General features: G+C 33.9%; 1 protein-coding gene and 1 long non-coding RNA gene across 16 annotated transcripts in view; one reads left to right on the top strand and one right to left on the bottom strand.

Moving 5' to 3' along the window:
• Window positions 1–24,483, top strand: part of USP15 (ubiquitin specific peptidase 15) — a 166,889-nt gene that overhangs the window by 95,471 nt on the left and 46,935 nt on the right. For 4 of the 15 annotated variants that reach the window (XM_001363206.4, XM_007502824.3, XM_056797682.1 and 1 more), the window contains 2 exons: window positions 7,656–7,742; window positions 12,851–12,995. In XM_001363206.4, coding sequence (XP_001363243.1) covers window positions 7,656–7,742; window positions 12,851–12,995 — 232 coding nt within the window. Of the gene's footprint in view, window positions 1–7,655; window positions 7,743–12,373; window positions 12,677–12,850; window positions 12,996–16,347; window positions 16,413–20,737; window positions 20,928–24,483 lie in introns of those variants that run through there. The other 11 variants (XM_016425599.2, XM_056797690.1, XM_056797683.1 and 8 more) reach the window with 9 other exon arrangements.
• Window positions 854–12,341, bottom strand: LOC103105261 (uncharacterized). The gene is made up of 3 exons (XR_001624645.2): window positions 12,261–12,341; window positions 5,629–5,825; window positions 854–4,679 (listed from the first exon to the last, which is right to left on the bottom strand). It is a non-coding gene; the product is annotated as an uncharacterized LOC103105261 (long non-coding RNA).

Below are 24,483 nucleotides of genomic sequence, written 5' to 3'. Positions count from 1 at the left end.
TACCTTAAGGCTAGCAACTTGTTTCTCTTCTAGGTGGTTAACTTTGCTTACTATTTAGTAAGTGGAATAAAATAAAGCAGCATGAGATTGAAATGTCCCACTTTCAAATGGGGGAAAGGAGTAAAATATGCCAACTATGCCAGTGTTCTTAACTTTGTTACCTGGCAAAATTCTTGAATCGTCCCCAAAGAAAGAGTGAAAATCGAGTAAAGCAAGCAGTGATCACAAAGAATGGGTCATGACAGAATAACTTCATTTCCTTTTTAACAGAGGAAATGAAGAGAATATTGTTGAGCAGTAGTTCTTAAAAGTTGTACCACAAATACTAATGTACTGCAGCTCTCTAGGTTTGCTAAAGAATTTTTGGCATCATGTTCTGTTATTTCCTTTCAAAGAAAACTTATAATTTTGTTTAATATAAATTTTCCTGGTCTAGTATTTGTAACATGTTAATTATAGCATTCCTTTTTTTAAAAGCACACGTGCCCACTAACATCAAAACCCATCAAACTTAGAATTTACTAAGAATGCAACAAAAATAACACTCTTGTTAAAGGTATCCTGCACATGTGCAAGTGTCTTGATTCTCCAAAAATGTTGCCAACTAATTTGTATAGTATAACAGAATCCCACTTTCAGAACTCCTGTTGTAAATTAAATTTACCTCAATTTTGGTAAAATGTTTCCCAAAGCCTCTCATGCTATCCTTCTAGACGAGATGGAGAAATACAGCCTTACCAGAATAAATAGGTGAATTGAGAATTGGTTGAATGACCTTATCCAAAGAATAGTCATTAATGAAGTAATGGCAGATTTTTCACAGGTTTCCAATAGAAGACCATGAGGCTCTTGATTTTGTGCTATTTAATATTTTAATAGTGACTTTCTTGAAAGGTGAAATGGTATCAGATTCACACTTAACACACAGCCAAGAGATGCGGGTAATAGATTGGCAAAATCCAAAAATCTCAATAGATTAGAACATTGTACCAAATGTAGAGAGACAGAAAAAGCATTTTAAAAAAGTGATACTAAGTAGGAATAATTGTGTACAACCTTGGACTTGGGGTCCAAAAAAGCAATCTAATTACAAGATGAGGGAGGGAGACATAGCTTTATAAGAGTTTGTAAGATACGGATTGGGTGGTTTTATTGAATATTGGATCCAAGTTCTACTGATCACCTATTAAATGCTCTGATAAGTTAATATAGCGACCCCAAAAAAGCTATTTTGAGTTTAGGCTGCTTTAAGTGAGGAATAGTAACCAAGTAATCTGTGAGATGATAGTTATGATTTTCTCTGCCCTGACCACGTTAGTTCCATTCTGGGCACAGTATTTTTAAAAGGTTGTTGATAAACTGAAAGGTGTCCAGAACAAAATGCCCAGGGAATGTGATAAACAGGTTGTATGTAAATTTGTCAAGAGGAACTAGGAAATTTTAGAATAGGAAAGAGCCACTGTAAATAGCAGTATATAGAATCTGCAGAAAGGTAGAGTTAAACTTTTTTTAAATTTTGACTCCTTAACTATTCTAAATCAACCAAAAGTGGAATAGAATGCCTCAGGTAATAATGGATTGCCTCTCATTAAAGGGCTTAGAGAGAAGGCTGAATGACCACTTATAAGAGTATTGTTAAAAGGATTCTTGGTCAAGTATGAGTTAAACTAGATGGCCTCTGAGATTCCTGATAGCTCTGCTGTAGTTCCCTCAAATGAAACCCACAAAAAAAAGAGAAGGGAAAATGTAAACTCACCTCTGCATGGCCAAAATAAATACTAATATTGCCTCCGTGGGGTAGATCATAAGGTAAGAGTCAGGGTAAATATAATTGTTTATTTTAGATTTTGTTGTTTCAAGAAATCCATAGATTTTATCATTTAAACTCTTAAGTTCAAAATTGTCTTTTAAAAGAAAAAAACATATCCATGAAAAAGATGAACACATAAAAAGATAGGTACTACAAGACACTATATTATTAAATATTAAATACAGGTGAGCACTTAAAAGCTTTCCTTTATCAGCTGTGAAGATTACATCCCACCAGAGATTTCTGGTGGTCTTTGTTTTTTCCTAGTAAATAAAAAGAGATAGAATCAAAGAACATAACATTAAAGAATAGAAATAATAGTCTCCAAAATACATTGCATATATATGTATAAATTTGAAAATTCATTCAATGCATGTCAACATACTTGTAATTTTTAAATCACAAATTACTTTAGTGTAGTATTTGAGAAAATTTTAATGGGAGCCTATTGCTGTGATCTATTCCTAGATGTCATTCAGTCATATCTGACTCTTCATGACCCTAGTTGAGTTTTTTTGGCAACTATTCATAAATAGTTAATTGAAGTGTTCTTTACTAACTTCCAAGAATAGATTACTAGTTTTAAATTAGAAAATACTTGATTTGAATACATTAATACATGGGTATACTTCTAAATGTTTTAGTCAGCTGTCCTAATACGATTATTGAAATGGATATTGTCATAAATTTTTAAGACTATAATTGTCTTCTAGAAAAGGGAAATTTATCATTGGTCTTATACATTAGAATCTTACTCTAGTGCTTTCCATGCTAGGGCTTAGATTACTGAGCACACACTGTACTGCCTCATTGCTCTGCGAGATGGATCTTACCATTTCACTGAAGAGACAAACACATGAGACGATAACCATACAGTTTTGTGTTTTTTTTAATGCCAGATAAGCATTTTCTTTGGGAAAGAGATTACAAAATTATTTCTCTTTGCCTGCTCAAACCAGAGACAGCCTAGATCAGTGATGGCAAACCTTTTAGAGACAGAGTGCCACTGGGCCCCACCCCATCCCTGACTGTGTGCTGTTCCCCCTCTTTATCCCACACAGCAGAGGGAGAAAGTGCTCCCATTGGGCTGCTGAGGGGCAAGTGTTGTGGAACAATGTCGGGGAGGGTGTAGAGGGGGAGGGACACAGCTCTGCCCAAGTCCTTCTGCCTATCTAGTAGCAAACTGGGGGAGGGGGGGTAGGACATATGTCCACAAAGAGGGCTCTGCATGCCATCTTTAGCACCCATGCCATACGTTTCCCATCACTGGCCTAGATTCTTTTAGCCACGCACTATGTGTCTGACCATGTTACTCATCTGCTAATGAGGCTTTAGTGCTTCCAGGATAAAATCCAAATTTCAGCCTATCCTTTTTACACTTTAATCCACTGCATTTCAGCCAAACTAGCCCATTTACAGTCCCATACACAACCTTCTAATTCCCCCTTTTCATGGGCCATTCCCCTTTTCTGGAATGCTCTTCATCCTGTTCTCAGTCTCATGGTAGTCCCTTCCCTGCCTATAAGACTCAACTCTCCTGCCATCTTCTTCAGAAGTCCCTTCCTGATTTTCCAGTTCTTGGTGCTTCTCCTTTCCCCCATGCCACAGTCTCTCAGAAACCCTCTGATAATCCTGGTTCCTCTTACCTCACTCTACTGTTCCCCTTACTGATTCAAAATGCTATCTGGAGTCTTGAGTTTGTTGTATCAGAAGGATGGAAATGCTTGTAGAGGAAGTGGTGTTTGAGCTACAGATGGAGTGGAGGTTTTGTGAGGGGCCACATTCCAGGGGTCAATAAAAGCACCTTGGCAGGAGAGCAAAAAGTGGTAGGCAGGTCACTTTGACCAAGTCATGTCATAAATGGAAAGGAGCAGCATGGCTTGGGGAGAGAACATGCAGCTGGTGTCTCAGAGAGTGAGGAGCCATGGGATTAAGCAGCAGAGCAGGTGAAGTGTTTTAAGAAATAGGAAATCATAAGAGGCTTTTGGTCAGAGAAATGTCATGAAAGGAGGAAAAAGCCCTGTGGCCATGATCATTCAGATTCCCTTTGCAGTAAAATGGTATATGTGGATGTTCCAAATGCCAGGTTGTTCCAGGTTAAAGAGATAATGAAGATGAAAGAACTTATTCTGTTTGGGGGTGGGGGGTGTTGTTAGTTTTGGTTTGGGGGGTTGGTTATTTAAATAATTTTGAGAGTCCTTTATCTCACCTGCTTGTTAATCAAACTAGCATATTAATGTGTAAGGAGAAAAGTATTGTTTGCTTCTTTTGGAGCTTTTGTGTTTTCGGGAAAGCCTGAGCTTGGGTGACAAGGCTCAAAGCATTTATTAAATACTTAATATGTCCCCAGTGTTCTACTCAGTGCTAGAGAAGGGATACAAATAACAGGAAAAGTTCAATTCAGTAAACATTTCTTAAGCACTTCCTCTGGTACAAAAAAAAGACATGTCCCCTGCCCTCAAAGAGCTTACAGTCAAATAGGGGTGACAACCCATAAAAGGGAGTTGAAGAGTTGGGGTAGGAACCCTTTTAGGGGCATGATGAGGTCAAAGTCTGTAAAGTTAAATGAAGGTTGGCCAGCTGGGTTCCCTCCCCTAAGTGGAGGCTATGAGGGGAACTTGATAGTAGACAACGAGGGGGCCAACTCGACAAAGAGATGTTGTAGGGCGAGGAGGCCTGAGGTGCTGAAGGGAAGCTCCAGAATGAGACAGCAGCTGAGGCAGAGGCAATATCCAGAAAATCAAAAAGAGCTGCAAGGGAAATACATTTATTGTTTTAGCTATGTAGTTAAATATTCTTTCAAAACCTTAAATTGTGTAGATAAATGAAATAAATTCTCTAATTTTCTCCAGCCATACTTCTCAAATTTCTGTCAAATGAAAAGAAAAAAATGATTATAAACCAGGGAAACATTTAGGTTTACTTATTTACAAATCAAATTTTTTATCTGGAAAATGGAAAATTTTAGAGTCTATGTCTGTGCAGATGTGTGCACACTCACGAACCCATATATATTGTATAAACAGTTTAAGGAAGTAAAAATTATCCAGTAGCCCATTTATGCTTATATATGTGTAAAATCAAAATATAAATAGCATATTGTATGTATTCAATACATATACATATATTATTTATTGTGCAGTTCGATGTTTAATAGGCAAAATACTTTTTGCATTAAAAACAGTAATGTGTGTAAAGGCAGAAAGGACACAATTTAAAATCCTGCATTTGCCATGCACTATAGATGTGTGACCATAGAAGTTGTCCATCTGCACCGATAAGGAATATTTCCACTTCTGGAATTCCCTACACTGATAAAATTGCATGCCCAAATTTCCCTCCCCTCCCCCCAATGGAGAATACAGAATCAAGTATTAAGAATAATTAGTAAAATTTCATATATTAAATTAACTTCTTTTTAAGTATGACCATTCATTGCTCTCCATCTATATAAAAGCAAATGACACTAAAATTTAGTTTTAAGACAACATAACATCTTTACCAGAACAAAGAATAAAATAAATGATACACTAAATTTAGAATGATCTTTGCTACTTTTTTAGTACAAAAAAATTTATTAATTCATAATAATGGAGTTTAATGGAAATGACAGTAAATCTTTCATTTTTCACTATTAGATTTGTCTAATGTAAATTCTGATTTTTTTTGTCCAAAATTAATTCAGCTGGCATTTATCTGGGACCTATTATGTGCAAGTCTTTGTGTTTATCATAATTAAAGAATTTCATAAACTGATTCTTGAATAATGACTAGGATATGTCTAAATGGATAAATGAAAGTTTTAGATAAAATCTTACTGGTAAAGTGGAAAAGATAGTGCGAGACAATAGTAGCTATTAAAATCCATCTAGAGAAACCACTCCTTTTCCTTAGTGCAATATGACAGTGTTTCTTCTCCCTGCCAGTTTCCCACATCAACACTGGCATTTCATCACTCTGTCCACTTCATAAAGGAGATTATTAATGAGCAGGTAACCTAGAAAGGGGGCATGAGCTGTATAAAGAAAAGATAGATGTGTGTTGAAAACACAAACAGATTTATCATATTACCCACCCCCTTTAAATAACCTAAAATTGTTTTGCTGGATCTACATTTGGCTGTATTCACCTCTAGAAGGAAATCATTTAATTCCAAATTCAGGTCAGCAAACTGGTACTAGGCACAGATTAGTTTGTTACATCATCTGTACAATACAGATATTTGTTAGAATTACAATTTTTAAATAATCTTTGTTAGAAATGGCTGAATAACTGCTGGAAAAAGGTGGGGCCTTTTTTGTTTGTTGTTTTTTTAAACCCTACCTTCCATCTTGGAATCAATACTGTGTAAGTGACTTGCCAAGAGTCACACAACTAGGAAGTGTTTAATGCCAAATTTGAACCCAGAAAAGGTATTTTAGAAAAGAACTTCAATAGCTATCTGTGGATAGATAACCTACAAAAATAACTGAGAGTCTTTTAAGTGTCATTCTTACTAGAGATGTTAATGGGTATGGTAAGTGGCTTAGTGGTCAGCAAAAAAAGGATTTTTATGGATTTAGCCACCAAAGGTACTTTTGTACTTTTTAAAGTTTGAATCAATGAGTTTGCTGCTGAAATTCTTTGTAGTATTGATATGCCTCACTTCATGCTTGTCTTCTGGAAAGTTATGACTAAATCAAAATTCAAGATAATAATTAATATATAAAAATAAAAAATAAAATTTATCCTATAAAACAATTTGTTTGATCCTCCCAAATTTGGAATTTGTGACAATGTCAATATTGTCCTGAAGTTAGCTTTCAGACTGTCTATGGAAACAGGAACTTGCCAAGTAAATTAATAGTGTAAATCAGATTATAGAAGAAATGAACTGCAATTAAATTGCTGTAGCTAAAAACTTAGGAACCAGAAATAGAACAGTGTGTGCAGTACGGTAGACGGAGCCCTGTATTTGAAATCATACTGCCTACCCAGATTTGAATCCTGCCTCCGCTACTTAATAGTTGGATGACCTTTGCACAGCTTCACCTATTTCTCTCTGGGCCTCTTTCCTCATCTGTAAAATGAGTGTTGCAGGAGTTCTTTGCCTGGGATTAATGAACTTGTTTTCTAAAACAGTTAATATCAATATAATTGGTTTCCTTTGTAATTCTCTGTATCCTTAAAATGCATTTTAAAAACCTTCCAAAAAAGTATCCACACTTCAGCTTCACCAGACCATCAACAAGATCCATGGCACAAAAAGTTTAAAACTCTGGGTGGGTCTAGATGATCTGAATTAATTAGCTTTTATTATATGACAATTTTAATATTAATCAAATTTGAAATTCTTGGCCCAAAAAAGCTTTTTTATGGATTATCTTTGTAATTTATTCATGCTTTTTCTACATCCTGTGGATAATTAAGAGTTGGTTGTTTAAACTGAGTTACAAATTGGCTTTGTGAACAATTGACTTCTTTTAATGCACAATGCAATTCTGAATTTAGTGATGAGAATATTACCCTAAATATTTAACTCATGGAACATTAACAATATGTTAAATTGTAAATGTTTACTTTTTAGAAAAGGAATACATTTTATTTAATAAAATAATCAAAAGAATAAAGTTGCTTATTGAATTTGGCTAAACACTAAACTGGTTGCTTTTTTGCTATGAGTTAATTTTTATGTGAGGAATGCATTTTGAATTTGGAAACCAATTGATATTTAATGCTTTTTGCTCATAATTATTTTTTCAACATTCATTTACTACATACATTGGCATCTGTTTTTTTCTTTATTTCATAATTAATTTCAGAATTCAGCATCTTTATCTAATTTAACATTTTCATATTTTTAAAGGTCCCCAGGTGCATCCAATTTTTCAACTTTACCAAAGATCTCTCCTTCATCTCTATCAAATAATTATAACAACATCAACAACAGAAAGTAAGCAATGTATCTTAAGAACTGTTTGTTTAATTGAATCACCACTTTGTGATTGCAGAAAATAACTCCTATCTAGAATTGAGGACAAACTTTTTTTGCATTAAAACTGAGTTTCTCTAATTTCTGACTAGCACTCCACAAAGTAAAATGAGCAAGCATGCTCACTTATAAATTTGTTCTTGATCTAGCATATATATTATAATAAATCATTTGATTTGTGACCTAAAAGGTGTATTTGTTGAGTATAATAAAAAGTGCCTTTAAAATTGGTATTTACACCATTCGTGATCACAATAAATTATTAAAGTTTAGAAATAAAATTATTAAAATAAAAACATTTTTGATGCAAACAATTCAGCTGGCTTTTATAACTATATTTGTATCTGTAAAATCACCTCTGATGCTAGAATACCTTTATGTGATTCACTTTGTCATCTGTGACTGGCAATAATGCATATTTTCCTGAGGAATTTGTATTAACATATACCTGTTAAAATGCTGTAGGCTAGAATTTGAACTTGTATTATTCGATACTTAGAGGAATTATGAACTTTAAGGATTTTTATCCTTTATAATCTCTCATCTAAGTAAAGCATAATGTATATATTACATTAACTGTATGGATCCATACTACTGTACCTATACATTATACATCAAATAATGTTAAGTAACTAGTGAAGAGCAAACTCAAAGGAACTAAACTTGTTTCTTGTAATAGTCTTTCTATTAAAATGTTATTCAATTTGTTTTGGCAAATTGGTGTCCAGGGGAACAAAATTTAGGCAAAATATGGTAATACAAATGTTTCATGCAGTAACTTCTAGTAAGTAATACTTTTATCAGAAATGCCACACTTCTCAATAAGAATCTAAATGCATGCTATTTAATTGAACATTGAAAATATGTGTAAGTTTTTTTTTTCAATATTCAAAGAGCAAAATGCTATAGGAAGTGTTTCCGGACTTTTACTAGAGATCAGTGTAGCTAACCTGCATCAGTAAGGGACAGTATACATACAGGTTATGAAAATGGTTTTCAGAGTCAGCTAAACAAATCATAGCAAAATAATAAGCATTTCCATATTTGTAAGACTTACTATTATGTGATAATTTAAGCATTGGTAAATCAGAATATCTTTTTGCTTGGAGAAATTTAAATTAGAAACTACATAAATAGAACTATTTGCTACAGTCTTTGCTTGGCCTACTGTTTAGTTTTTGAAAGCATGTGGCAGTGTGGGTTAGAACTTCAGAAGTTGTACAGTCATGATTTATCAGTGTTAAGAAATGTTAGAGAATGACCCAACCAAGTGCATTAATGGAACTTTTTAGAAGTCATACAGTAGCCAGTTATTGAGTGCTATCCTATAACATTTAAATTGTGTGCCAAAAGAAATGTATTGGATAATTCTATCTGTATGTGATCAAAGTTATGCAAAATTCTACTGTAATTCAGTATTGCAGTTGTCAAATTTCGGTTGGCATCTTAATTATGAAATTCAGTTATAAGTGACATAATATACTGTGATGCATATAATATAAAACATTCAATTGTTTTAGCAAAATTTTATAATAGGGCAAAAAAGTATGGTGAATATATAGCCAGAACTACTACTCTTTAATGTAATTTTTTATGTAGTAGCCACTTATTCTACATCTAGTTTATATTTAGTGTCTCAAAAGATAATAAAAACAAATTATGACTTTAAATTGTCAGCTCAACTATTATTTTGATATATAGCATTGATGTAGATCTATATATTTTGATATATAACATTGATGTAGAATCCCACCTTCTCTAAAATTTCTTTTGTTTTTTATCTTGCTGTCATATCCAGATTATTTTACCTTAAGAGTACTTTGTATTTTTTAACGGATCCAATGGTTAACTACCTTTATCTGGAAATGAAATGTCTCCAATTGTGTGAGAGGAATACTCTAATTTTTTTAATACAATATCAATTACATCTTAGTTTAAACTAATTTATTCTTCCATCTTCCCTTTTCCTCTAAAGTCCTTTAATCCTCTGATTCCTAATTGCTTAATAAGAATGATAATATACCAGAGAAAATGAGTATCTACTACCTGTTGCTGGACTCTTGAAAGGCTTTTCCCCCACCATATGCACCTACACCACACACAAAAGGTTCCAACATTCTTAGTGCTTAAATCAGCAAGTTGGCATAAAATTTAAGCTTAAACTTGCAATTAGACCTTTGAATCACCTTGTATAAAGCAATGCGATGTAACCAAAAAGAGCCCTGTTCCTAGGATTCCAGAGACTTGCATTAGTCTCGACTTTGTCATTGCTGGGTTGATTCTGCCAAGTCACTGTCATGGTTTGATGTTTTATTTTATTTTTTGACAGACAGATAGATAGGCATTAGATTAGTTCATTTGTAAATTCTCTTCATCTCTTACTTTCAGTGACTTCATAAATGGCCACTCAATGAAATTGCCCATCAAAACTAAAAATTTTTAAAAGGCTCCTACTTTTTTCTATACAGGTCCAACCACTTGTAATTGTGCAATATTGAATGTTATAAATGGCATTTAAATTTTAGAATGAATACTTTTGGTGTTTTTAAATTGTATAAATTACAAATAGTTTGGAGGGGGGGTAATTTAAAAAAAAATTGTTTAAGACCCTTCTGCCTTAGAATCAATACTGTATATTAGTTCCAAGATAAAAAAGTGGTAAGGGCTAGGCAATGGGGTTAAGTGACTTGGCCAGGGTCACACAGCTAGGATTTGCCTGAGGTCAAATTTGAACCCAGGACCTCCTATCTCTAGACCTGGCTCTCAATCCATTGAGCTACCCAGCTGCCCCCTTTTATGTTTATCTTTGCAAAAGTTTTGATTATAAATTCTTTTAAGTAAGAATACCTGATTCAGAGAAGTCTTTTGAGTTTTCAAAAAGAACAAATATTTCCATGACAAAAAGTAAAACTAAATAGTTTCTTTCAATTAAAAACTAGTAGAAATAAAGATAAAATGCCTAAAAGTATTTCCAGCACCACTAGGAATATAACATTTGGAGCAAACTGTAAAGTTTTTAACATCAGTATCATAGACAGAATGATTTGATTGAATCCTCTGCCTTCTGGGGAAGCAATTCCTAACCTCTCACTAAAACAGCCTAAAATTTAGCTATTACTTAAGCTCTCAGAAAATTTATTTAGATCATTTTCCAGCAGATGAGAAACTTGAATACAAAACAACTAAGGAAGAGTTCTCATACACCATTTATGTTATGTATCGAGCTTATATAGATATACACACATGTATATCTTTGAATATATGCTGTAGTGAGACAATATTGTGGGCTTGTATTTGGGCATATTTTCCCCAAAATGGAGGCTTTTTACTATTGAAATTTCAGTGTGTTGTTATAACAACAATATAGTATTACTTTATATTGCCTTAACATATAAAATGTAAATATTGTATCTTTTATGCCATGCCTAAGTCACTGTATTTTAATCTTTAGGAATAAGCATATAGCTTGATTTTAAATGATTATACATTTCATAGCAATTTGTTTCCAATATTTAGAAACCTATATAGAGCCTAGTAATTTGCAGGAAATGATACATTTGAATTTAATTTTTGTGACATTTTTCAACTGTTTTTTAAAAGGTAAATTGGTGTGACTACCATCACTAGTTACAGTTTCCCTGTAGTCTATTCTTTATTTCTCTTTCATTTAAAGAGTTCATTTTAAAAAATGGAGAAAACCATCAGATATTTTCAAGATTTTGACTAGTTTACACTAACTGTGGAATTTTTAGTTTGATGTGGGATTTGCAAGAATGGGGAGGTAAAACTTTTTGGGGTGTTTAGTGAGGGTGAAAAGAGGGATTAAAGCAGTTGTAACTTTTAAGGACTTAAACAGAAGCAATATAATTCAGTTCAATTTTTAAAATATTGTGATAATGATAAGTGGGAGATTGGAAATGTTTTTGATTTTTGAATATCAAATGCTGCAGACATGATTTTTTAAAAGTTAGAATACTATAGATTATAAACCACCATAATTTTTTAAAATATTGATAAGATTTGTAATTCTTCAATATTTGCTCATGACACAGGATTTTTTTTTTCTTGCCACACTTGAGCTTTTATCAAATGACCTTGTGTCATTCAGGCTTGTTCTAATGTGGGGAAATAAAAAGAACAATTGCAGGAATGCCATGAATAGTATCCAAAGCTTCTGCCATGCATATTATATGATTACTAATAGAAACAGTTTAAGTATAAAATTACTTTTACACAAAATATTTTACTTGTTAAAAATAAGAATATTTTCCCATTAAATTACTTGCCTTTTAAAAAAATTTCCCCCATATATGCAAGTTATTAGTTGGTATTTTTCTAAAACATTAATAAGCTAAACAATAAAAGGATACCTTTAAGCAAATTATTCTAAAAGCAGTTATCCAATGATACAGCCTCCTTAAATCAAATATTCTTGTAGAAAAGGAAAGCTATATATATTACTAACAGGGATATACCTACTTAGAAGCAATTTGTGCATTCCTGATCACCCCACGCTTTTCTGTATTTCAGTGCTGGATTATGCTGTCTTAGCAAAGAAACTATAAATAGAATTTTCAGTGCATCAGGCCAGTGATGTCACAGTGGCCTTGGAAATCTCAGCTCTCACCTGTAACTGAAGCACAACTCTTCCTTCCCATTTCTACTGTTCTCACTCTTACAGTAGCAGGATGCAAAAGAGACCTAAATGAGATGATCTATAGCTGCTGCTGGTGGTGTTTAAAATCTGAATGTTTTAAATTTGATGGAGCAATGAAGAATGGAGTTTGCTGTGAAGCTGCTCCAGTTAATCAAGGGTAGAAAAATACAGTAGTAGTCTGTATTGGTTGGTGTGGTACATGATGCAGTGTTTTTGATGACTGATCAAGGGATGTGTGGTGGGTTTATTTTGGCTGGGATTCAAAACTTAGAAATATCTAAGTTAAGTGCTTTTTTTAAAATCTCTAACTGCACCATTTATGTCATAAAGTATTATAAAGTGTGTATTGTAGTAATATGATCCATCAATTCTTTATTGGCTGCATTATGAAAGATATTTTGTTTTCTTCCAGTGTGAAAAATTCAAACTATTGTCTCCCATCATACACTACTTATAAGAACTATGATTATTCAGAGCCAGGAAGAAACAATGAACAGCCTGGCCTCTGTGGCCTAAGTAACTTGGGAAATACATGTTTCATGAATTCAGCTATTCAGGTAGGTGTTTCTAAATGAAATTGAATATATTTCTTGGAAATCACTAGTTTTGAATAGTGGGATAATTTTCAAATTTATGTTCAGCAGCCTAGAATGTACATCTCAACATCATTGTCACACTTCTGGTTTAGGCAGTAAGTGATCAGTTGTCAGTAGAAGCTTAAGGAATGTTTCACTCAAATATTCACTTAAAAGGAGAGTATTTTAGGTTTCTGAAAAAATTCTCAAGATTAGATTTATGCACCTTTATACTGTATATGAAACTACAATTTTTCTAGCTCTAAATAAAAAGCATTAAATGACATGAAAGATGTTCAGAGGAAGAGATTGCCAAAGGGGAAGAATGTAAAATATTATTTCAAACACCAAACCCATTAAAACTAAATCTCCCAATTACCATGTTAAAAATCACTTTGCCAAAAAAGTTTAAACTAAAACTTCAAGCTCTTTGTATTGTAAGAGAAACCTTGTTTTCTCTTATTCCTTTGATAATGTTTTATTTCTTCTACACCTGCTCTGGGCTATACTACCTGACAATCTAAACTTATAAAGACTGACTCAGGACTTAACCCTGAAGGCAGTATTGGACTAGATGACCTGCAAAGTCTCTTCCCAACATTAGAGACTTTGTGTGCTAAAAGGAAATTTTAATGTCTCATTTCTTCCTCAAAATTTTTGTTTCTGAGGGGAGCTGGGTGGTTCAGTGGATTGAGAGCCAGACCTAGAGACAGGAGATCCTGGGTTCAAATTTGGCCTCGGAAACTAACTAGCTCTGTGAACCTGGGCAAGTCATTTAACACCCATTGCCTAGTACTTACTGCTCTTCTGCTTTAGAAACATGACATAATTTTGATTCTAAGGTGGAAGGTAAAGGTTTTTGTTTGTTTTTTTTAAATAACCAAAAAAAAAAAACCCTTTGTTTCATAATTTAGGGTTCCTTGTAAAAAACTTAAAACTGAAGGTTGGTTTAATTTCCTTCTTTTGATAATGCTACCTCATTCTCTCTAGAGATTTGGATTCTGTTTTCCTTAAGACTTCTGAATTCCAAATCAACGTTTTAAGTTTCTTTATTTGAGCTGTTAATGAATTTTAGCTTGTAATGTTAATCTTCTAACCCCAAAGAAAAAGATTCGAAAGATTTGAATGTAATGTATAATATTTATAAGCCTATAATTGCCTTAGGTCACTTAAGAAATGCCACCTTCCAACTCAATTCTGGGACTTTCAACACATCTGTCATTGACCCTATGTCATCTTCAGTCAGATTAACTCCCTCCAGAATTAGCTAAGAAAATAGATGTAATGGGGTAGAAAGCTTTTCTGTGGAGTAGTTTTGATTGGCGACTGCTATGGTGGCAGATTTCACATAGGATAAAGCTAAAGGACACTCAACAACTAGAGAGAATGAAAAGGAACCACTACAAGATGAGAGAATATGCAAAAAAATTTCCTACCAAATAATTTTACTTAAAGATCTTGATGACACTTGCCATAGCTTGCTAATCCTTTCTTAGACACCATAGTATTCTTGAATCACCAGTAACTTGAGCTGTTTATTTAACAAGCCCCAAATTGAAGAAATTGTAAACTTATATTTTTTCAGAAAACTTAATTCCTAATTAGTGTGTAGTGCTTTTAAATTATTGGTATTTCATAACACCTTAGAAAATGGTTTGTCTTATTTTAGATAAACAATAAATCTTAAACTGGAAAAATACTATCATTATTCATTATTAAGTTGTATTTTCTGTCATTTAGTGAATACTAGTTTTTAGGAATACTATTACTTTTTTATCTATACAGTCTTGAAATGTTCATAGAAAATCAATAATCTAATCTTGGGGGTAAAATTATGCTACTCATTTCATAGTTTACACATGTATAGTGTTTGCATATTGTACATACAATTTCACTAAATTCTTACAAGAACTCTGTGAGTTTTTAGAGCAGACTGAGGGGTGGGGATGAGGGTTTAGTTTGTTATTATTTGTCAAATATTTGACAAATAAGGCCATCGAATCTCTTTAAGGTCATATTTGCCCAAAGTCACACAAGTAGTACATGTAGCTCTGGGCCCAGAACTCATTATTCTGAAACTTAGTTCTAGTTCTCAATCGTTGGAACTAGATTCCTGCTAACTTCATATTGTACAATATTTTCCATATCTTTTCTCTAATTTTCTCAAAATGTTGCCATTCTGTAAAAATTGGTGGTCCAATTCCATGAACTTTGTGTCAGTCATTTGAAAATAAACTTATTGTGAATGTTATATAAGTATACAAGAGATGAGAAGTGTCATCTTAGCATTAGAGAGTTTTCCTTTGTGTTGGTGGTGGTATTAGTTAAAGAGATTGTCAAAATTGTTTGTTTTTCCCCAGGTCATGAAAGAGCTGTAGTTCTAGCCAGATCTCTTCATAATTTGTATTTTAGTAATTTGTCACTTATCCCATTCCATTACACATGAAAAATAATTATTAGAAAGGAGATTTGTTATTTGTTGTAAGAATAATGAAACAGAAACAAGAAATTTTCAGAGTTGGAAGAGAAGCCTGTCCTACCAGAACTGAAAAAGCATCCCCTCTCTCACACAGAAAAGCCCACAGAACAGGTGATCATTTTGCCTTTACTTGGAGACCTCTGCCTGGGGGAAACATATTCTCTGTCCAGGAAACCTGATTCTTTTTTGATTAGTTTCCTTACATCAAACCTAAATATACATCTCTGCAACTGCAGAACAAGATTCATCCCTCTTTTCATGACAGACCTTCAAATACTTGGTGTTCTCCTTCTAAGTTTTCTGTTCTTTAGACTTAACATCTCTATTTTCTTCAGCTGATCTCCCCCCGCCCCCCCAATGACCTAACCTTTAGGCACCTCACTATCTTGATTGCCTTCGTGGTCACATTGCAGCTTACCACTGTCTTTCTTAAACTGTGGCACCTAGAACTGAACACAGTCCTCTGACCAGAATAAGAGTACTGTGCTGTTGTTGCCTCCTTTTTTAAAAAACAACAACAAAAAAACCCTTTCCTTCCATCTCAGAATCAGTACTGTGTCTTGGTTCCAAGGCAAAAGAATGGTAAGGCCTAGGCAATGGGGATTAAATGGCTTGACACAGTTAGGAAGTATTTCAGGTTAGATTACCAGGACCTCTACATCTTAAGGTTTGGCTCTCAATTTATTGAGGCATCCAGCTGCTCCATACTATTACCTTCTTAATTTTCAACATGCTCTGCATCCTTTCCTGCCTCTCTTAATGCAATTAAAGATCTTAGTCGTTTTCTTGGTTCCCATATCATAATCTTGACTCATTGAGCTTATAGTCCACAAAAAACACCCACTTCTTTTTCAGACAAACCGCTGTCCTGCTGCATTTGCTCATCTTGTGATTATGAAGTTGATTTTTCAAATCCAAATGTAAGTCATTATGCTATAATCTAATTAAATTTTTTTATATTAGATTCAACTCAGTCTTCTATCAATTTCTTTTTAAATTCTTACTAGCTAGTATATTATTCTTCCCAGCATTGTGTCATCTGAAAATTTGTTCAGTATGCCATCTGTGCCTTTAACTTGGTAAACATGCTTCAACCACACAGGACCAAGTCTAGATGCTAGTAACATTCCATTTAAGACTTCTTTCCAGGTTAACATTAAATTATAAATCATTAACTCTTTGGAGCTAGACATTCAGCTAATTCCCAGTCTTAATAATTCTGCAGTTAGCTAACTTGTATCCCTCTACTTTTGCCCACAAAAACATTTCAGATTTTAAAAAATACTTGGAAAAATTTTGAGTAAAGTGTATGTATCACATTCTCCTGATTTACCATTTCAGTAACCTTATCTGTCAAAAAATTAAATACTTAGTCTAGCAGGCCTATTTTTTTTTAACCCTTACCTTCCGTCTTAGAATCAATACTCTGTATTGGTTCTAAGGCAGAAGAGCAATAAAGGCTAGGTGCAATGTGGGTTCAGCAAGTCAGCTTGCCCAGGGTCATACAGCTAGGAGATGTCTGAGACCAGATTTGAACCAAGGACCTTCTGTCTCTGAGCTACCTACCTACCCATGACCTATTCTTTTTTTGTTTTGTTTGTTTCAGACACTTAATTATTTTTATTTTATTTAATTGATTAATAAGAAAATTTTTTCCATGGTTACATGATTCATGTTCTTTCCCTCTCCTTCTTCCGCTCCACTCCCATAGCCCACGCACAATTCCACTGGGTTTTACATGTGACCCATGATATATTTTAGAATATCTAAATAAATAATATCTAAATAAATATCTATCTTAGAATCAATACTGTGTTGGTTCTGAGGCAGAGGACTAGACAGTGGGATTAAGTGACTTGCCCAGGGTCACACAGCTAGAAGATGTCTGAGACCAGATTTGAACATTGGAACTCTGGTCTCTAGGCCTGGCTCTCAATGCACTGAGCTATCCAGCTGGTGCCACTGCCACTCTCCTCCCCCGTACACCTTGACTTATTCTTGATGAAGCTATGCATCATGTTTCTTCGGAATTAATACTTCCTTCTTGAGAAATTCACTAACTTAACTCTCCTTACTAAGAGAGTGAAGAATTTTGCAGGGATCAATTTTTTACAAATTGGGAAAAATTTGCTCCTTTCTAGTTTTGTAATACCTCTGTAATACCTCTCCTATTCTCACAATAGCTCAGCATTCACCTCTGGCAGTTCTTTCAATGTCTTAGTATATATAGTTTTTCTAGGCCAGGTAATTAGAATTCATCTGTGGCATCTAAATGCTCTCCTACCATCTCCTTTCCTTGGGTATTAGCTTTCCAGTAGCTATCTTTGTTTTGTTCTTTCCAATGTGGTGATTTTTCTACTTGATAGAGAATATAGAAACAAAATAAAAATTGAGTGGCTCTGCTTTCTCTCTCTCATAGCTACAAGGACCATCTTCACCTGTTCTGAGCAGTGATCCTATCATTTACATTTAATTTTTTAAAAGTTGGGCTATGTACCTGTGGTGAAGAAAACACTGTTTGAAGCTTTAGGTTCTTTGTGCAGCTGCCTTTAGATCTGGCACTGTGTATTTGTCTGCTTTTAGTTCGTCCAGGATAGTATGATGTAAGAAGAGATATATTTAATACCCTCCAGGATTGTGATCTATGGTCTATGAGTGATCCCAAACAGTCTTGGAACTGCCACCGGGGTCCTCCATTCCCCTGTAGCTGCAAGTGCTGATGTGTGCTGGTGCTCCTCACTTCTGGCACTGTACCCCAGGACTAAGACTTGGATATGCCAATGGGCAAGGAGACAAGAGTCTCTCCCCCAGATTCAGCAAAGGGAACCCCTGGAATCTCCTCCTGAGCTATTGTCTGAACCAACACCCATCTATCTCGGAGAGCTCGGAAACCTTTCCTATGCCCAATGCTTGTAACCATGGTGGGGCCTGAACCTGCCCAGGTGTGCTGGGTTCCACTTCAACACCAGTGTACCACATTCCTCATGGCTAGCCTTCTTAGTAGTTTTGGGCTGAAGAATTAGTTCACCTTGCCTTTTCATGGGTTACACTGTTCCAGAATTTGTTTTGAGACATTATATCATAATTTTTTGAAGGGTAATTTGGCAGAGACCAATTGGGTCCTTGTAATTTCTCTGCCCCTCCAGTCTCTACCCATTAGTTCTATCCAGACCCTTTTATTTTCCCCAATATAGCTGCTTCTTTGGGGAGGGATGGGGGGAAGGTTTCTTAGTTTTCTTTACCAACTTCAGCTCATTCTGAGTTTTCGCATTCCTGACATATTTAGACCATTCCACCCTTCTGTTTTTATATCCATTAATAGCACTTGCTTCAGTATTTTTTAAATGTTGCTTAGTAGTTCCCTGTACATTCACATTGTTTGGAACTGTTTCTCTTCATGTCTTCACTATTTTATTCTTGAGCTTCCCATTCCTCATGGACAGACTGGTTTCTTCAGGAGAATTTTATTTCATCGTAACCCTTCCTGTCCTTTCTCTGACACTTTGGAATCCATTCCTCCAAACTAAGGGTGCATATGTCAAAACTGTTCCAGGCTTTCTTCCCTTTATTAGTCATAAATTCTAACCATAAGTGGTCTCTTCCAAGTTTTTTTTATCATCTCCACCTCAGAATTCCATTCTGATTGACAAAAATGAAGTCCAAAATAAAATTTTCCTCTACCTTTACAGGATAACATCAACTCATAAGATTTTGAGTAAATGTGAATTTTAAAACAGCTGTGTCTTATTGTGTATGTCTCTAAACTCAATAGAAACATTATTTCCTCTCTTAAATGCTTTTAAGAAGTTTTTTCTTTTTGCAGTTTCAACATTTTAAAATCTTACTTAGTTCCACAGTCATGATTGAATGAAAGACTTTAAAACTTTACATTTGATTTTAAAGAATTTGTGTTTAAAATTGCATTATACTTCATTTCTCCGATAGTACATCATATCCACAGGCCCAAGACAGAATAAAAATAGGTATTTGGTTTGGTCTACTTTAGGGAGAAATCTTTTTTCAAATATGAAAATTCCTTTGAAAATGACTTTTCAGGAACTCCAAGATAATGTAATAGTAGCTATTCATGTTTTTTAATCATTTCATTACTGCAATGGACACTTAGTTAAATCAAATATGTTTTCCACGTGAACAAGTTTTTATTACTTTGTTGTGGGTAGAACAGTTGTTATTGAATTTGCCAACTTAGCTAGCATATCATCACCTCTAACTTAAAACAACTGAGGTGTTGCCATCAAAGCTTTTGGATAATTATGATCTTCCAGGAATCTTAGGATGATATAGCATTACTATTATTGGATTTTAATCATGTTGGGAAAGAAATTTTCTTTGAATGCAAATTATATACTATCAAAAGTGACAGCAATAAGAATCAGTTTAGAACATCACAATCAAAATCAATACATAGATAAATTCACGGTAAGGGCAGCTGGAAAAATTACCACCCTCAAATAGTTTTCTTTTCTAGTACTGCCAGTGCCAATGCTGGGACATGAAAAACAGATAACTAAATATTTTTGTTACATAATTTTGTGTGTGTGTGTGTGTGTGTGTGTGTGTGTGTGTGTGTGTGTGTGTGTGTGTGTGTGTGTTTAAGTTTTTTGGTACCTTGAAGAACTTAATTATAAGAAAATTAGAAATTTGTTTTCAAGTGTGGAAGGTGATTTTATTTTTATATTACTCTAGTAAATCACATTTCACTTTCTCTTACACATTGACTGCTCTGTGGGAAGAAATAATTTTCCTTTGGAAGGGTAAGGAAACTATATCTTTTTCCAATGGAAAGCAAGTGCAGTCCAGTTTCTGTTTAAAAACGGGTCGTTGAAAACTTTAGGATACTTTTTAATGTTTTTAGATTACGGTTAAAAGCAATGTGTTTGTAGTAAATTTATTAAGCACTCCATTCCTTCCTCTATATCAAAATTTTTAGAATTGCTTAATTTTTTAATGTAAATTTCAACAACCTAAAAATCACTGGCCTATTACAAAGAAATTCATTCCAAAAAATAACTCATTTCAAATCCTGACACTAAGAATATCTAAATAAATTTTCTTTTGTCAGAACTATGGATTCTGAGGTACATTTAAACACAACTCTTATTTTAGGTGTATACTTTCAGGGAAACTATCATCAATTAAATTATTTTGTTAGGTTAATGCTGAATAAAATCGATTTAAAATATTCATGTTAATAACTGGACTTATGGGTATTTCTGTTTCACAGAAGTTTAAAGTGAATGACTTGATCTGGCAGTAAGACAACATTATTCCTAGATGACTCTTAGAAGAATATTTTTGGAAGCAGTGGACTAACTGTAGTGCGGGGGAGATTGAACTTCAATAGTAATGACGTGTCTTTTATTACTAAAGGACTCTGTTTTAAACTATAATAAGAAATAAATCCCATGAAGAAATATTTTTAGTCCAGTCTTATTTTTTCCCCTTAATCAAGAAAGGAAATTTTAATATGATGTATATCTATTTAATGTTGTTCTCCCCACACTACTGAAAGAATTTTTTTAATCTAAGCTATATTTTGTTATTTTACTTGGGAGATTTTGGATTTTTCATTATCTTTTCAAAGAGGTTCACTGTCAAATATTTAGATTATAGCAGATATTTTAAAGAATTGCATAGATAGCTTAATATATAGTATGTCTATATTTTCCTTTAAACAGGAATTGAAACTATCTTGACAAAATATAGGAAAGTCTCCGCTATTATTCTCATAAGAAAAAAATATTCTTAGATGGCTTTTTTACCACCACTGGAGTTTTGTAAGATTTTCTGCTGGTTGATTTTTCCCATTTAGTAATAGTTGAGATTAAATGACAATAGGGCAACTAGGTGTTTAGTGAATAGAAAGCGAGGTCTGGAAATGGGAGGCCCTGTATTGAAATCTGGCCTTAGATGGTTCTAGCTGTCTGACCTTGCGCAGGTCATTTAACCTCAAGTGGTAAGGGTCCCCCCCCCCCCCCCCAAAAAAAATTAAATGACAAGCAGAAGAATCTACTGTGAGTGGCAACTAAGCCTAAAGTAGCAGCAAAAACATCTTGTAAAGTAAATCCAGTAGAACCAGATCTTTTCAAAGCAACTTGTATCATCATAAAAAAGAAATAAAGGAGAATCATAATTATAAGCTTCATTTATAGAGCACATAGAGAGAAACATGGTCTCAACTAACCTATTAATAATACTCATATTTTGCTTGGTATGTACCTTTGAAGAACATTTATCATTTGAATTAGAACTAGAAATGAAAATTAGAAAACCAACGCCCCCAGAAGTAATATTGCTTGCCATTTGGAATGATCTCTGAAAATGATTTTTATAATGTGATTAAAAATAGGTATTCCTTATCATTCTTGGGCACTTTGAATAAATACCAGATGTTCCTTTATTTAAGGTTTTGAGAATCCAGACCATTTGTCCATTTTTGTAAAGACTAAATTATTTATTCAAACTCTGACATACATATATATATATACATATATATATATATATATATATATATATATATATATATATATATATATATATATATATATATATATATATATATATATATATTTAACCTCAAAGTTTTGTTCCAGTTCCAGTATATGTTTTTGTAGCCATCTTGTTTTTACTAACTCCTAGGATAGGAAAAATTATTGATTCAACTCTTTTATGCCTCTTAATTCTTTAGAGAGTAGTCCACCACCCTCCCATACATCCTCCTTAACCTCACTTGATTTGATGCATAAGACAACCTCCTCTCACATCCAACCTAAATTTTCTAAGTTATATTCCCTTAAATTATTCCTTTTTAGGGTTTTAAGTATGCTCAATTTTTTTTTTCTTAAAGTATTTGAGTAGGTTAGAAACTGCTACTCTGATGCCTCATTGTGTTGCTGTAACCATGGGTACCTGAAGGTTACCCCAGTTGAACACAACTTCTACCAAACAGGAAGAGCTTTGAGCACAATCCAAGTATTAGACTATGTCTATTAAACACAGAACTGCATATCTGAGTATGGAGAGGGTTGTGTAGTAGGTGTACTCTTTGACTGTGATAATCCATGCTAAACATAAAACAGTAACCTTCAGGCTCTGTAGTTCCTTTCCATTTCAATGAGTAGAAAACGTATGTATTAAGCACTTACTCTATACCTAGAACTGGCCAAACCCTGATTATAAAGATTCAAAAAGATCTTGTTCCTGCTCTTAAGGAACCTTGACTCCACATATATTTCAGCTATAGTGTATGGAATGCCCCACTTATCCCTACCATCCATTGCAGTGTCCTTCAAGGTGGGGAGCACCACCATTGGGAAAGGGAGTCATCCTTGTAATAACTGGAAAAATGATAGAATATTAGATATGAGGGACTACATATCAGTTTTTGTCCCTTGCAAACACCAGTTTAACTGTTGGTACTCTGTATGAGACTTAGTTGAATAACTAGAAAGTTGATATACTTCTAAAAGAATAGAACCATATCGTGATTGACATTTTGCTCCATAAATTAAATCAGAACACGTAAAGAAATAGTAGAAAAGTAGATGGATAGTCCATAGATTGACCTCAAAATCATATAAGAAAGATATAATGGACTTGTTTTAATTGTGCACCAAAAGGCAATAAGAAATGTAATTTGATAGGACATTTAGCCATTCTTCCTCATAATGCAATAAACACAAAAGACGGTACTTGAAGATTATGCACACATTTATTGCAAGGAATAAGGAACTAGAAAAAATTCTGTGAAAAGCAAGCAGGCTCCGTTAAACTAAGTCAGACATATACAACTTCCTCCTCAGCTCAGTATGAACTCAGAATGCTGGCAAGTGTATTGGGAAATATGCATGGAGTCAAGAAATTTAAAGTCACACTTTCAGTTTAGAGGCAGAAAGCATTGAACATGGTATTACCAAAAACACTATTGCCTGTCAGTACAGATTGATACTGTAATTATTACTTTGTTATCTTCATTCCTAGTTGTCTAGGACACAAGAAAATTTAAGTGACTTGACCAGTCTCCTAGCTAGTTTTTTTAAGAGGCAGGACTTAAAGCCCCAGATTTCCGTGACTATATTGCAGGCCCATTAACCTCTATACTGTTTTGCCTCCCTATTTCTTAACAGAGAAGAAATTTCTGGCCCTTGATGTGAAAGTCATTTAAAATAAGTTGTCATCATAGTCTATATAGAGTAGAAATCAAAATCTATGCCAAATTAAAAGAAAGTGTGAACACTAGGGGGCAGCTCGGTAGCTCAGTGGATTGAGAGCCAAGCCTAGAGACAGGAGGTCCTAGGTTCAAATTTGGCCTCAGACACTTCCCAACTGTATGACCCTGGGCAAGTCACTTAACCACCCCCCATTGCCTAGCCCATACCACTCTTCTGCATTGGAACCAATACACAGTATTGATTCTAAGATGGAAGGTAAGGGTTTAAAAAAAAAAGAGTGAACATAAAAAGAAGATACTTTATGCAATTATAGCATCTCCCACCCAACCTATTTAAGCAAACTTTTGTCTGAACAAATGAGAAATGTATAAAAATAAAGATAGTATTTTTCATTATCACCGTGTCTTAGAGAAGTTTAATTGATATGTTCATCACAACAAAAGAGGCCAAAAATTACTTCAGCCAATGAAAAAAAAACAATATTTGCAAAGTAGAAACACATAGTAACCAAGGGCAAGATGAGCTTAAACTGCAAGCTCATTTTCAAAAACATCACACCAAAGGCTGAGACAAAAACAGAATCAACTCATAAAACAAAAGTAGAAGAGAAATTTAAACTAAAGATAGCTTGATAACCAATTAAACCAAATGAAGACAACAAATAGACAGGAAATTAAATGTTACTCGTTAACACTTGTAAATTCAACAAATATCAATATAAACATTTCCTTATACAAAAACAAACATACTAAGAAGGCTATATATGAAACTCCTCTGTATCTCCATTGTTGATATTTAT

The sequence above is a fragment of the Monodelphis domestica genome, chromosome 5 (genome assembly GCF_027887165.1).
Source record: "Monodelphis domestica isolate mMonDom1 chromosome 5, mMonDom1.pri, whole genome shotgun sequence".
NCBI classification, from domain to species: Eukaryota; Metazoa; Chordata; class Mammalia; order Didelphimorphia; family Didelphidae; genus Monodelphis; species Monodelphis domestica.
This window is presented reverse-complemented; position numbering and strand designations above follow the sequence as displayed.